Consider the following 16,293-nt stretch of genomic DNA (forward strand, 5'->3'; position numbering starts at 1 on the left):
AAGGTGTTTGCAAAGTTTTATTTTAAAGGATCAAAAATAAATATTGCACATACACACGAGAAAAAAAATCTATTGATATTTACGTGCTTCAATGCACACTTTCAGTACATGGCACCTTCATCTTCTTTATTTAGAAAATAAACTGTTATTGGTCCATAACTGGTGTGCACAGTCTCTGTGACTCTAGCAAATAACCAGGAGCCAAGTCCATATAATAAAGTTGGAATACCTAAAAAACAAATGAATGTTATTTGTGAAATAAACATTTATTAATCATGTACTCATATTTGTCATAGTATAAATCACATAGCACTCTTTAGCACCATCAATAAATTATAAAGTTATAAAAATATGAGTGAACACTGACTCTACCTAAGAGGTCAATTTCATCTATGACTGTGAAGCACAGTAACAATTGTGTGAGCCTAGAGATTTTTAAAACTATAGATAAGACACGGTGTAAACTACTTCAAGTACTTTACAAACATTAACTCATTACCTCTGAGTAATTATGAAGTAATTCTATAGTCTTTTCACAAATAAGCAAACAGAGAATATTAATTTATTTCATTGTAGAGAGCTTCATTATTGGCCTTGAGCTTTAATTACTAGGTCATCTTTGTTGTGCTATAAGTTGGACAGTAATACTGATGGCGAAAATAATTTTTGTACAATTTAAAAGAAACTAGGTCAAAAAGCTGTCTTCAAAATCAAAGGCAAAACCTAATTCTAAGGAAGATTTTGGTATAATAACAAGCATGAGAAAAAAAGAATCCCATTCACAGTTTTACAACTGATTTGAAAATCTTGTTTCAACCTACTTGAAATAGGTTAATAGTAGACTCCAAGAATATATTTCTTCTTTGAAATATTTCCATTTGTGATGAGCTGCCATTTGTGATACATGAAACTAAATATATACTAGTCAGAGATTGCATTAAGCCCTCATAGGCACATGAGAGGAAGCTGGACCAAAAAAAAAAAACTTTCACAATTCCTATTTTTTGTAGTTCCTATTCTTTGTAAGGCACTTATTTAAAATCAATGACTACTAATAACATTAAAAACATATGTATAAAACCAAAGGCACATGAAATCGATAAAAATATTGTACGCTTTGCACAAATATTAATTTTACTGTTCCTGTGCATGAGTGGAACATACATAGGACAGAAATGGACAGAAAATGTCAATTTAAAAGAAGAGCGGTAATTTGGAAAATCACTTTCATTCTAGTTACTAGGGAAATCAACACTTGCTCAGAACTAATCATATTGCTAAATTTTTTTCTTATTTTTTCTGCAAGAGTATCTTTGCTGTGTTATGCTCTTTTTTGATTGTGTAAGTTCACTGGACTACTTTATGCTTACTCCCTGAAGCTGCATTCCAGCCACTGTGATGCCAAAGATTAATTAGGGGAAGCATCACTAGTTGGCAATGAGAAAAGGCAAAAAACCCCATTCAGACTGGTACCTCTCTATTTTTAGGAGTATACTGGGTCACAGTTTTTTACAACCACAGGGTTTCCTGGAACTCCTGTGAAACCTTTCACAGTATATTGCCTTCTTTGCCTTGTGAATACCTCCCTGCAAATCTCTGAAAGCCTCAAGGGAATGTCACAAAAAAGCCACAAAAACCAGCATCATAAAGCTATTTATTAATCATTCAACCAAAAAAAAAGGGGGGGGCATGTGAGGGTGTAGAATGGGGGAGAGGACAAGAGAACAAGAGTAAGACAGGCAGAAGTGAGTGAAGAGGGAGCAGCTGAAATAAAAAAATAAACTTTAATATTATGTTATCACAACTTCAAAAGGTGAAAATCAATGGAGTGAGAGAAAAACAGGTTCTAGAAATAATTACTAATTTTAAATGGCAACCCACTCCAGTACTCTTGCCTGGAGAATCCCATGGAGGGAGGAGCCTGGTAGGCTACAGTCCATGGGGTCGCAAAGAGTCAGACACGACTGAACAACTTCACTCACTTCCAAATATATTGATAGTAAGATAAATAAAATATGACTTTTAAACCAATGATAAGGACATTCAGTTAAGAAATAGCTGGTGACACTGAAAATTTTGTTTGTTTTTACAGTATTTATCAGTTTCCTGTAAAATACTGATTTTTTTAAAAAATCACACAAATGGTCAGTATTTTTTCAGCTAAAACGAAGGACTGACCAAGGACTACTAATAACTACATTAGCTCTTACTAAGAAACAACTAGGTACTGTTAATGCTGTTTGATAGGGGGTTGAGATGTGATATGGGAGTCAGAAATTCTCTTATTTTTTTTTATCCTACAGTCTACTTATTTAATGCAGTCAGGCTAATACACTAAATGTGAAGATTAGCCACATACATAATTAACAGAGTTAAAAAACCCCATAATTTTCTTTATAGCACATATGCTATAAAAACTATAAGGTTTGATGAAAAATCAAATTTTTTCTAGACTGTCTGAAACATATCATAACATCAAAATGAATGTGAAACCCAGTTGTTTGCATAATAATTCATTTTGAGTCAGCTGAACAGTAGGTAAACCACTGTCAAATTAAGCACTTAAAAAAAATTAGAACTTTGTAGCAAGTCTCCAATTACCCATTCATTCCAATGGTAAGTTGATTTTCTTAAATCTCAATCTACTTCCCAGCAGGATACCCAGACTGATAAACCATCAGAAAGATGTTGCTTCCACTGAAAGGAAGGCAGGCGAGAAAGGGAACAAATGGGTAAAAGAGAAATCTTTATTATTTACAAAATGGAAAAATGAATTACTTTGATAATTACTAATTTGAAAGGGAAGAGGAGGAATAAAATCCTAAGTATTTTTAAATAGAATACATACTTGATGATCCAGAGGCGCAATAGCACAACACAGAATAAAAAGAATCCTATTATCTACTTCCCTCCCCTAAGACAATAATACAAAATAAACATTACCAAATTGGTGAATAAAAAGTCCAGAAAAAAAAAATCTCCTTTTATTAGTATAAGCCAATTTGTATTAAAGCAAATACCTGAGCAGAAAGTTTTCCTTTCAGTTTAAAATTCTTATTCTCTTTTAAACAGAATTTTTACAATTTTAAAGAGGTCATAAAGACCATTAAATCACTATTCAGCTTTCTCTTCCACACACATTCAAAAAAAACTACAGCTGTTGTTTCTTTCTTCAAAAGATTTTACTACTTTCACTACTTTTCTATGTGAGCATGTTCTGGGCATCCTATTTTCTTTGGATTTCTTTCTCCTAAAAATATTAGGCCCTCATCAGTAAGGTGCTCTTAAATGAAAACTTTTTTAGAAAAAGGCATTGGGAACATAGTTTACCAACAACTCTCCAGTTATGCTTTTCCTAACCTATTAAAGTGTATTAATAGGTTAATTAACTGTACATTTGGGAAGAATGACTTTTTTCTGTTTCTGAAGATGCTATTCAACAAAACAAACGTATTCTTCCTGAATCTAGTCATCACTCTAGTCTCTCCAAATAATTTTGGATTGAATTTTCTAAATCACTACACTCTTCAACTTCTTTACATCAACCTCAAAATTAGTGGGCATGCTCTATATAGTTCATCAGCCAAATAATAAGGCATACTTTTAAAAGATTACACATCGCTTAATAATCTTCTCCTTAATGGGATGAACTCAGGACAGTACTAGTGGAGCAATGGCTCCAGACCCCCTGATTTACATATGTGAGTAATTATAAGCAAAAATACACCTAATGTATTTAAATTTAAGAAACTGTCAAGACTATATAGTAAAGGTGTGGCCGCGTGTTCAGCTTCAATTCTGGGTCAAAATATTGGTTGGGTAACGTAAGTTAGCTTGCACATCTAGATTCTGAATTACTGAAATATGGATTAATTTGATTATCAGTTATTAATAGGTTCAAACATCCTGAGGCCTATTTTTCATTTACCTATAAAACATGAAAGATGCACCCACGTCAATGTTCACGCCTCTTCTGTCATTAACCGAAAGATAAAACATTCAGCAAGAGTAAATACTCTGACTTAGAATACTTCCATGAAAACATACCAGTATTAAAGAGGCAATCTTTTAAATATCTTTTAGGCCTAGTATCTTAAGAAGCCAATAACACCGGTGAAAACCTTCGGTGGTTTTAGTACAACGAACTTGCTGGGACTTCACGTAAAGAGAACAAAGAAACTTAAAAAAGTAGTTTCCGATTTTATACTCTGAACGCACCCACAAAGTGATGTTCATGAGAATGAATCCTACCATATAATCAGGCATTTTATAAAAACTTCAGAGCCATTTTCAGCGCTCTACACCCTCCTCCTTACTGCCCAGTGGAAGGCTCTTTCTAGTTAACGAGTGGCTGGAAGTAAGAATAAAATGCCCTCACCGGGAGCAGATGCAGAGGGGTCCCACTGTACAGGCCTGTCAATAAGCCCCACTTTCCGGGGTACCATTCACGAGCAACAACTTAGCTCTGACAAGCACCTGCTGGGCGGGGAATACAGAAGCCCAGGACCAGGGTCAATCCTGCAAAGCTGCCGAGTGGGTGGGACGCGGAGGCAGAGTCTGGGAAACGCCCCAGCACTGGGCGAAGCGTGGCGAGCGCGTGCGCCCGGGCGAGCCTGCGCGGGGCCGGGGCAGGGTAACCCCGCGCCGGCGCGGTCCGATCTCGGGACGGGGTCGCGGCCTCGGAGGCAGAACGTCAGCGTGCTTTGCAAACAGTGGGGCCGTCGGCGGCGGGACGTGTTTCACCGGCCCGGGGCCACTCACCGAGGTTGACGACCTTGAGCGCCGTGAAGAACCGGTCCTGCCCGGCCAAGTCCTGCCAGGGAGCCTTGGAGCAGTGGTACTTGATGAAGGGGAAGCAGCCAGTGCGCAGGACGTGGTAGTTGGCGCCCTGCACGGGCCAGTTGAAGTGCGAGAGGCCGAACTGGTCGTTCCGGACGGCGCTGTAGGGCACGCAGAAGGAGGTCCAGTGAGGCAGGCGCCGCTGCAGCAGGTGCCGCGTCAGCACCTCCGAGGCTCGGGGCTTCGGGCGGGAGGCGGCGCCCGCGGCCCAGGGCCGGCACAGCAGCAGACGAAGCACAGCCTCGTGGGCCCTCCGAAGGGCCTCCATGACCGGCCTCGCCCACGTCCCCCGCCCCTCGGCCGCCTTACGGGCGCGCGCCCCTGGGGGCGGAGCCGAAGGGGCGCGCGCGCGCCCGCTCCCCGAGGGTGGCAGCGGGACGCCCAACGGGCGCCGCGCGAGTGCGCGAGAGCCCCCGGGGCGCGGCGGCGCGTGCGCACAAAGGTCCCGCGGCTTCCTTGGGAAAGAGTGGAGCAGCGAGGAGGGCCCGGCGGAGTGAGCTAGCTGAGATAGTTAAATCGTCACCAAAGACCTCTCTAAAGTCGTTAATAACCCTAGGAAGGGAGTGAGGGGAAGTTCGTGAGTTTTATTAGTTCAGCTTTGAGGAAAATTAAGCTTTAAAACAATGGATGTCAGAACTCAAGCCCGCGTCTCTTTTCCAAGTCGTGGACTGAAGAAATCCTTCATTGGTGGTGTTGAGAAGAAGAATTTGAAGAAGTTGTCGTTAGGGAAGTGAGTTAAATCCAAGTCTCGAGATTTGCATTGGCTAGTAAACTCGCGGAGCAGTTTTCCATTTAGGTTCCCTCTCGTGTTTTAAAAAATAAGCCCCAGATATTTCAACAGAAAAAAAAATTTTTTTTTTTTAGAAAGCCTTAGATCTCTCCATGCAGTGTGCACCACCATCTCCTTCAGAGCCTGGAAAACGGCCAGACTGGGAGTCGTAGTTTTGTCAGTTCAGTTCAGTTAAGTTGCTCAGTCGTGCCGACTCTGCGACCCCATGAATCGCAGCACGCCAGGCCTCCCTGTCCATCACCAATTCCCGGAGTTCACTCAGACTCTTGTCCATCGAGTTGGTGATGTCATCCAGCCATCTCATCCTCTGTCGTCCCCTTCTCCTCCTGCCCTCAATCCCTCCCAGCATCAGAGTCTTTTCCAGTGAGTCAACTCTTCGCATGAGGTGGCCAAAGTACTGGAGTTTCAGCTTTAGCATTATTCCTTCCAATGAACACACAGGACTGATCTCCTTTAGAATAGACTGGTTGGATCTCCTTGCAGTCCAAGGGACTCTCAAGAGGCTTCTCCAACACCACAGTTCAAAAGCATCAATTCTTCAGCGCTCAGCTTTCTTCACAGTCCACCTCTCACATCCATACATGACCACAGGGAAAACCATAGCCTTGACTAGATGGACCTTTGTTGGCAAAGTAATATCTCTGGTTTTGAATATGCTATGTAGGTTGTAAGGTTACTCCTTACTTCCAAGGAGTAAGCGTCTTAATTTCATTGCTGCAAACCTCTTTAGGAAAACTTTTTCTCAAGTTTTGCAGCTTCTTGGGGTAAGAACTTGTACAACATCTGTTTTCTAGAGAGGCATTTCTTCTTACATGCCTTAAATTCATGTTTGGGAAAAAACCATACAAAATGTGTCTGGAAAGTGCTGGATGTAAATGAGATAATTATGTGTAAGCACCATATAACCACTGCTGTTAATATTATTGCTGAAAACTCAAGGGGAGTGGAGGATAGTGTGACGACTCTTAAATTCTCCAGTTGTTATTGATTCCTTCAACAAACGGTGATTGAGCACGTACAACCATGTACCAAATCTTGTAGGATAAGTAATTTCAGGGGCCTTGTAGTCAAGCAAATAATTTAAACCTTACCTTTATAGGATTCCCTGTTAGATAAAAGTTTTTAAAAGATTTTATGGGGAGGCACAATATAGTTAAATTTGCACAGAAATGGTTGGAAGGAGGCTAAGACAAGAATCTGGGAAGTTATTCAATACTATGATTTCAAAGTAAACGTTTTAAACTTTTTTTTAATAATGGGTTTATATTTAACATTTTAAAATTCAGTACCATGATTTTTAACACTTTACATAATGGGTTGATATTTAATATAGTACTTCTCATCACGGAGATGTTGCTCAGTTCATATGGAGATATTTTTGTCTTTGTTAAACATTTAATCTCTTCCCCATTTCAATGTTAAATACATTGAATATGTTCTCTAAATTTTTTCCCCCACAAAAGATAAGTTTTAATTTTTAACCAACTGTATTTAATATCTAGGTACAATATTAACTTGGGAGGTAACAAAAATCCAATAAAAATAATGGAGAAAAGACTCCTTAGTGATACAGGAGGTACTGATTATAACTGAGCAGTAACAGTTTCGTAGGATTTTGAGCAAGAGTTTCCTTCCTATTGAGAATTCTGAAACTATGAGATATTACTTACACAAATTTCAGCCATCTCATTACTTTGACCTTTCTAACTAGCAAATGCAAACTACAGATGATGTTTTTCAGTGCATTATTTGTTGTGAAGAAAACATTTTGTTTTCCATTTAACACAATATTATCAATTTGTTCAGTAGACCAATTGTTCTAATGTATCAATTTTTCCGTTATATTGGTTTGTGCAGTCAATAACCAAGAATGTGAAACTACCCAGTTTGCTCTTTCTTGGGAACTTTCAGACACCAAAGCTCAGTTCTGAACCTCAATAGCACAAAGGTCTTCAGGTCAAGGCTTGATTCAGGAGGCCCTTTAAAGTCATACCTGTCCATTTCTTCTTCGTGCATATACACCCCCCCCAAACAAGCACAGATCCCCGTAATGCTGAGAACCCCCCCCCAAACAAGCACAGATCCCCGTAATGCTGAGAACCACACCTGACAAGAGAGCTGTTGTATCTCTAGTTTCTACTGCTTCAACAATAGGCAGCACCAAAGGCAATGAAAAGATAATTAGAAACACTTGTGTTGAAACTGATGTCAGATGTTGAGATCTTGAGGTGACTGGTTCTTGAAGGCCGAAGCTTACAGAGAAAGTGGTATTTGTTTAATTCTAACTTCCTTCCAGGAGCTCCGGACGCTGAGGCTAAGCGGCTGCGTGTGGCAGTGCTTTCAAGGCAGTAACCATTACAGGAGTTCAAATTAAATTTTTAAAAGATGGAGTTCCTTTTGAAACAAAATCTGTCATAGAACCCCAACCTATAAAGTAGATGAAAACTTGTGTTTTATTACTAAACATTTATTAAGTGCAAAATTTTAATATTAAAGGTAAATTTAAAAAATGAGACGTTTGTTGTTGTCTTGGGTTTTTACTTTGTTTTGTTTTGCTTTTAGCAGAAAAGGAATTTATTGGAAGGCAGTTGGATAGCTAAAATAATAAGTAGGAAGTCTGCAGAACCAAGCTTAGAAATGGGAAGGAATCAAGGGCGCCTGGCTGGCAGAGACGCAGGTAAGACCAACAGGAATTAGTATGGTTGGGATGCCATGGCTGGCCCACTGCCAATGCGCTCTTGACCCTGATGTTTTATGCTCAAATTTTTTTGAAGTTGGGGGCTATGGACAACAGTTGCAGTTATAGTAGCCTGAGGATAGTTTATTTTTTTCTTCTTTTTTTTAAATAACAGTTTCTTACTCCTTTGTTTTGATTGTTTACTGTCAAGAAAATCCTGATCTCTTGGGAGAAGTAGATATAAGTAAGAGTGGTTTTTAAGTGATTCACCTTGAAATCTTGGGCATGTGCTTCAACTAAAGATGACAACTGGAGATGAATTTTGAGATCTATGCTGAAATGGCTTAACTCAAATTAATGCATGGCGAGTTTGTAATATGTTAAAAAAAATTGGACATGTCCCTTTTGACAATATAAAAATCTATTAAAAAATAAAATTTGAATCAAACATTTGGGGAACCTCTGAATTCAGTCTGAGAAATCCTATGTTCTGTAGTATATAAGGTAAAAACCACCGATAAAGAGAACCAGAAATTTACATAGGTAGCATTGCACCTCTTCCCTGGTGGCTCAGAGGTTAAAGTATCTGCCTCCAATGCAGGAGACCTGGGTTCCATCCCTGGGTCTGGAAGATCCCCTGGAGAAGGAAATGGCGACCCAACCAGTATTCTTGCCTGGAGAATCCCATGGACGGAGAAGCCTAGTAGGTTACAGTCCATGGGGTTACAAAGAGTCAGACACGACTAAACGACTTCACCTTACGTTACCGTACCTTACCTTAGCACCACGTTGTCTCATGGAGGCTTGTAAAACAGCTAGGGAACTGAAGGATTTCTGTTGGAAGACGCTGTCCTGGAAAAACTCATCAGCGGTAAAGGTTTCTCTGATCCAAGGCTCTTTGATTATCTCTCTTTTCTATTGTAAGATAGGAAGTTCGTCCAAAGATTTCTGATAGATGGTGTACCACACCTAGGTTTTCAAGAGTGTTTTAATGAAATATTACCCCAGCCTAAAGATGCAGAGCTGAAGAACATGACATCTAGATATCTTTTCTAACTGTATATAGTACTCTTTCCATAATTGAAATAAGATAATCTCTCAAAAAACTACAATTCAGATCAGATGCTTGATTTTCTTTTCCATTCTAATTCTTCATAGCAATGAATTTTCAGTTCTAATTCTTCAAGTGCCCCCAAAGGGACTTAGAAGTTGTTATTCAAAAGCCTAAGTCAGTGTTCAAAAACATTGCTTAGTGTCCAGTAATTTAAGTGCATTAAATGAACAAATATTTAGTTTTCCACAAAGTATGAAGAGATGACTTATCCCTTAGACAGAACCCCTTACAAATATCTATAAATAGTGCTGCCTTGTACAGCTTTTAACATGTTCATGGGTGTATCATGCCGCTCCTAGAAAGAAGGGATTTTGTTTTGGTTTTGTTTTAAAGGTACTTATGACATTGCAAATGTTCAGAACATGTTAAAAATAAGTTCTACAAAGTTGATAGTTTGGAATATATTAAAATTAAGAATTTCTGTTCATTAAAATGCATTATTGAGTGAGTAAATAAAAGTAATCAAAAGAGGGAGAGAAGTATTTGCATTACATATATCTGACAAAGCATTTGGTATCTAGAACAAATCATTTTAAAAAGACAATCTAATAGAAAGCTGGCCAAAATATTTCATGGGCCCTTCCCAAAGAGGAACATCTAGATGTTCAATAATGTAAAAAAGTGCTTAGTTTCTCTTTTCATATGAGAAATGGAACTATTAATAAAATATATATTACCTTATATATTACACACCCCACTGGAGTGGGCTAAGGTAGAAAAGATAGAAAGTACTAAGGATATGCAGCAGTTAGAACTTTTATACATGGTTGGCAACCACTTTGGAAATTTTTTTGGCAGTTTATTGATTAAAGCTAAATAAATGCATACCTTATGACCCAGCAATACCACTCCTAGATAGTGTGCTCAGGCTGCCATAACAAAATAGCACAGACTAGATTTAGCCAATACATTTATTTCTCACAGTTCTGGGGACTGGGAAGTCCAGGATCAGGTGCCAACCAGTTGGGTTCCCTGTGAGAGTTCTCCTCTTGGCTTATGTTTCCCTCTTGCTGTAAATCGTCCCATGGTAGGCAGAGCTAACTCTGTGTCTGACTCTTTTACAGTTAGGGTACCAGGCCTATTATAGGGTCACACCTTTATGACTTCACATAACCTTTATCCCCTCTTCACACATGAGGACTTATCTCCAAGTACCATCACATTGGGTATTAGGACTTCAACGTTTTCAAAACTGTTTATGGGGGTCACAAACAGTCTATGGCAATTCCCAACAGAAGTTGTGCGCATATGTTCTTCAAAAGACATATACTAGAATATTCATAGCAACACTATTTACATTTGTGGTACTCAACCAGGAAAATACTCAAATTCATATCAGTAATGGAGCAGATAACAAATTATGGCACATTCACATGATAGACTACTACGCAGCAACAAGAATGACCTACAGTCACACGCAGCGCAGAATCTCACAGACATAGGGAAGAGTGAAAGAGGTCAGGTGTCAAAGTATTCACTGTTTTATTTCATTTCTATGAAGTATAAAAACTGGCCTCAACTCATCTGTTCTGTTAGAAGACAGAGAAGTGATCACTACAGGTTGGCAGAGACAATTACTACGAGGAGTATGAAGTGACTTCTGGGGGACTGGAATTAAATTCTGTCTTTTGAAAAACATTCTTTGATTGTTATAGTTCTTTTTTTACGACAATTTTTTAAGAGTGGTTTTAGTTAGACTCACTACAAAATTAAGAGGAAGGTACAGATCTTTCTCATAAATTCCCTGTGCCTCACATGTGTAGCCTTCCGCATTATTAGCATCCTCCACCAGAGTAAATGGGCTTCCCTGTTAGCTCAGTTGGTAAAGAATCTGCAGTGTAGGATACCTGGGTTTGATCCCTGGGTTGGGAAGATCCCCTAGAGAAGGAAATGGCAACCCACTCCAGTATTCTTGCCTGAAGAATCCCATGGACAGAGGAGCCTGGCAGGCTACAGTTCATGGGATTGCAAGAGTTGGGCATGACTTATTGACTAAACTACCACCACTAGCAGCAGAGTAATACATTTGTTATAGTTGATGAACCTATGGACTATTCTCTTTCTTGATCTGATTCTTGTTAAATGGGTATATTCAGTTTGTGAACTACTAAACACATATGATGTGTGCCCTTTTCTGCATGTATGTTATACTTCAATAAAAAGCTTGAAAACAATGAGTTCTGTAATATATAATATTACTTATTAATACATCCTATTAGTATTTATTAACAGATATGTACAGAAACCATATATAGTGGACATGAGCCAAGCGTGACCTCATACATATGTAGAATCTTTATCCTTGTATTGTTTTTACCACCATACTGTGAGATCCTGATCACTATATTTCTGTGTGTGTGCGCGTTCATAATGTGATTTAAAAGAAAGTAGGGTAGGCATGTAGATTTTAATTCACTGCTATTCTCAGAAGGAGAATTAAAAGCAAGATATTAATTGCATATGTTAACATGTTGGTAAAAGATAAAGGGATTATTTAAAAGGAATAGAAATATTTCCTATTAGAATTTCATTTACAGTTTCCAGTTTGAAGCTTTAGGACTTTTGGTTTAAGAAAAGGAGGACCATGGAATTGCTGCTGCCCCGGTTCATATTCCAGCATGCTGTGGAATTTAAAAACATACTCCAAAGAGCCACCATCCTGAGTCTCCTAGGAACCAAATTTGCCTAACAGTTCAGTGCCCTCTAAGCCAAGCTCAGCACCAGAGGAAGTGCATGAGTTATCTCTACAACAGGGAGGATGCTCATTCATTTTTCCCATTTCTATCAGTGGCAAGCGGTGCTTGCTGCTCTATTCCTATATGGTTGTGTCTTCCCTGGGAAGGACAATATACATTGGTTTTATGCAAAATCATTCTCTTGGAGGTACTGAGTTATGGCAGGAGTCATTAGGAAAGGAAAGAACTGCCATATTTTTTCTAGATCTTTTTGAGTCCTTCTGTGGAATTGATTGATGTTCTGAAAGCCTCCAAGGAGTTGGCTGGCAGCCGGGGCTGCTGTTACAAAGAGTGACAAGAAGAATTACTCTGGTCAGACATTTTATTGTGAACAAAGTGGGTACAGGGATCTCTTCCAAAAGTATCTATGTCTAAGCTATTTTCAAGTTCTCCCTGCCTCCCCCACCCCACTGGAATGTAAACTTTATAAGGCCACAGGGTTTTGTGTGTTTTGTTAACGGTTGTGCCCACAGAACCTAGTAACTTGGCATATGGTAGGCACTCTTATCTGTTGAATAAGGGGGCGTGGTTTGAAAGTGGGTAAAGTGAATACAATTAGTATGTTTGAAGGATATTGGAGAAAGGAAATCATAGTATTCAGGGTCAGTGGTTTTAATTTTAAGTTTGGTATTTGGAGAAATTAAGCTGCAGACTAGGAAAGAAACTTATCTAAGATCATACATAAGAAACATGAATCAAAATTCTGGTCGCTCAGCTTTCAGTAAGCTTCTCATTAGGAAACGTTTCTATGCTCTTCTCCTGTCCTGTGGATGCCAGAATCCAGTAGCAAGGAGACATATTTGTGACTTTTTGAAACCAAGTATGATTTATGCTGGTAGATAACACAGTCTACTTTATGGGCATGTTTTCAATGTTACAATCTTTATAATATGTAGTCAGTGTTTGGGGAAGCATTTGAAAACATGACCCAGTAAATTCACTTTGTCATAAAACACATATTAGTCTCAGCTTTGTAAAGTGAGCTTCATCCTACTAACAGATTTATTCACGAATAGCATAGAGCATTTTTGTAGCAGAAATCAGATTTTCATATCACATTCCTAAGATATTTTGGCTTTATTGCTGATCTTCAACCGACAGTGACTCTTAGCACTTTAGCTGTGAGTCTTTATGCCCCTTCTCCAGACTCACTGTCAAGTAGTTAATGATCTATAAACAAATACTGAGATGCCCTGAGGGGGCTCTCCATTTAAAGGGGCCTTGAATCATTTTATTATAGAAATACCGTAGTCTACCACTGATTTATGATTTGTCAGTTTAGGTTTTGGAAGTGGCATTCCACTGGTATTTTCAGATGGGACAGGTTTTTAATTTACTGTTGCTGTTTAGTCACTAAGTCGTGTCTGACTCTTTAGTGACCCCATGGAATGTAGCCCTTCAGGCTCCTCTCTCTATGTGATTTTCTAGGCAAGAATACTGGGGTGGGTTGCCACTTCCCTCTCCAGGGAATCTGCCCAACCCAGGGATTGATCCCAGTCTCCTGCACTGGCCAGAGGATTCTTTACCACTGAGCCACCTGGTAAGCCCTTTGATTTACTGGGTGCATGTACTCAGTTGCTCTGTCGTGTCCAACTCTGCAGCTCCATGGATTGTAGCCACCAGGCTCCCCTGTTCATGGAATTTTCCAGGCAAGAACACTGGAGTTCCACAGCATTAAATTTTATCAGTTTTTCCCTTCAGGAAAACTTAAAAAATGTGAATCTACTTTTTCAGTTTCCATTATATGAAATACCTTTTGAGTTGTGTATGCATACTTGTGCATATTTCATTTTTTAAAGCTAAATGTGGCTGCAGAGGGCCATAATGTCAGTGTAATAATACTTAGCCAGTTACTGAGTATTTATTTCATGCTAAGTAGTTTCCAACTGGGCTTCTCAGCGCGGTGGTAAGGAATCCACCTGTCAACGCAGGGGATACAAGACACTCAGGTCCGACTCCCTGGGTCAGGAAGATTCCTCTGGAGAAGAGAATGGCAACCCACTCCAGAAATTCTTGCCTGGAGAATTCCAAGGACAGAGGAGCCTGGCAGGCTACAGTCCATGGGGTTGCAAAGAGTCAGACATTACTGAGCAACTGAACATGCAGTCAAGTTTCTGCTTACTGTTTCATTGAAACAACATTCCAAATCAGAGTTTCGTTTTCCTCATCTTCAAACTGAAGAAACCCAGTGTCCAAAGTTAGAAGTTACAATAAGCTGCTCCCCAGTCACAGGGCAGGCAGGGTAGTAGAGCTGGGACCTGTACCTGCTGCTGCTAACCTACATTGATAGAATTCAAAACCTCATGTTTGAGTTCAATTAAAAAGAATCATCTGATGCTGGACTCAGATGTAAAAGTTACTAACACACTTTAGATGTTATACAATTTGTAAGTAAATAGGAAATAGCATTATAGACCCAAAACATGGCCTTTCTATACCCAGGAGTCTATCTGACTCAAAAGGAAATTTGAGGGCACACATTATGATCCTCAAGGAAAAAAAAGAACTATTTTTCATAATGGAATCACTTGCAAAATTTGTTGTTAAACAGCTATTTCTATGCATATCACAGTACTTTTGAAATATTAAAATATCTTTAAAATTGAAAGGCATGCAATAAGGCATTTGCCTACCATAAGCAAAGATCCCAACTCTAAGCAAGTTATCAAGCTCTAACACTTGGATTTTATTAGGGGAACCTGGGTAGAGAATATGTAGGAATTCTTTGGACTGCTTTTACAACTTTTCTGTAAATCTAAAATTTTATTCACATTAAAAAGTTTGGTTTTTACAAACTTAGTTTTTAATGGAGAGAGCATCTGGCCATATGCTCATATGGACAGGTATGAATAATGCTGCTGCTGTGAGTCATAGGCACATTTAGTCCAAGCTAGCACTTCAGTGAACCACAACTGTAGTTCAGCTCTTTCTTTTTATTCCTTCTTGCTGTTTCTAATAAAGCAAGATGTTAAAACTAACTACATGCTCTATTAATTATATGAAGGTGAACTTGAGTCATATTTATTACTGAAGATGATTAATAATTACCAGTTCTGCACATGTTTCTGGTGCATTTCAGTAAATAAACGGGGTACATTGTTGGGTAGTAATTGATTAATTAGCACATTCATCCTACACAGCTCAGTGGTCTAAGGATGCTGAGTTTGAGATATTGCTCATAATTATTAAAAGAAACAGATCTGTTCCATTTCTCAGTTTATTCTTCTGTATGCTGAGATTTTTTTTCTAAATCGAATGTTTAATGGTTCAAAACCTTATAGGTTTTATTCAGATAAATCAACTCATGAAAAGTTGCTAGTCATAATCTCAGAATCTTGTTTTTGTGTGAACTAGGGTGAAAACTTTTATAAGGCTAATTTTAACATTAGATCTTGCTGTTAAACTGGATCAAATACTGTAAATATAGGGCACTTTCCCACTATGCAGGAAATGCTCATTGAGCACCTATGCGCAACAGGGGCACCAGAATCTCATTTGCTTCCCAACCACATCAAATAAGCTCAAGATTGCAAGTGTCATCGGGTTGGCACTTCGCAGCACTGAGCAAATATACAGAGTAATCTTCAGAGAAGTGTAACAGCATGTGTTGGTCACCGTTGTAGCTATGGAGCAATTTGGGCTTTTTTTTTCTAATTTGTTGACCCAGCATGTAGTTGAGAGAGAGCTTTGGACAGGGAGTCAGGAGACCTGGGTTCTACTTTACCTCTATTCTTTCTTAAAGAAGCTTTGTGACTCTGGGCACATCGTTACTCCCTTCTCTAAGCATGGATCACTCATCTGTAAAATGAAGGCTTCAACCAGGGGTGATGACGTAAAGTGAGAAGAAGCCCAGGCTGCAGAGATAGACCTAGGTTTGAATCTGGACTCCCTATTACTGTTCTTTTTTAATGATTTTAGGGAAATGATGTAACCTTTTTTTTTCCCCCTAAGTTGTAGCAATTTTATTTTATTTATTTATTTACTTTATTTTACTTTACAATACTGTATTGGTTTTGCCATACATCAACATGAATCCACCGCGGGTGTACATGAGTTCCCAATCCGGAACCCCCCTCCCTTCTCCCTCCCCAAACCATCTCTCTGGGTCATCCCAGTGCACCAGCCCTAAGCATCTTGT

At 39.0% G+C, this 16,293-nt stretch overlaps 1 protein-coding gene across 1 annotated transcript; it reads right to left on the minus strand.

Moving 5' to 3' along the window:
• On the minus strand, positions 1-5,225 carry C10H15orf61 (chromosome 10 C15orf61 homolog). The gene is made up of 2 exons (XM_018053605.1): positions 4,762-5,225; positions 1-229 (listed from the first exon to the last, which is right to left on the minus strand). The coding sequence occupies exons 1-2, from the start codon at positions 5,105-5,107 to the stop codon at positions 102-104; spliced, it is 474 nt and encodes a 157-aa protein (XP_017909094.1). The 5' UTR covers positions 5,108-5,225; the 3' UTR covers positions 1-101.

This window comes from Capra hircus, chromosome 10, assembly GCF_001704415.2.
Source record: "Capra hircus breed San Clemente chromosome 10, ASM170441v1, whole genome shotgun sequence".
NCBI classification, from domain to species: Eukaryota; Metazoa; Chordata; class Mammalia; order Artiodactyla; family Bovidae; genus Capra; species Capra hircus.

What these genes read in the sequence shown, in the direction of transcription:
- C10H15orf61 (XM_018053605.1), bottom strand. Translation starts at nt 5,107, where the DNA reads ATGGAGGCCCTTCGGAGGGCCCACGAGGCTGTGCTTCGTCTGCTGCTG. An exon ending in GCTCAAGGTCGTCAACCTCG is followed by an intron (nt 230 to 4,761) that starts GTGAGTGGCCCC and finishes TTTGTTTTTTAG; the next exon opens with GTATTCCAACTTTATTATAT.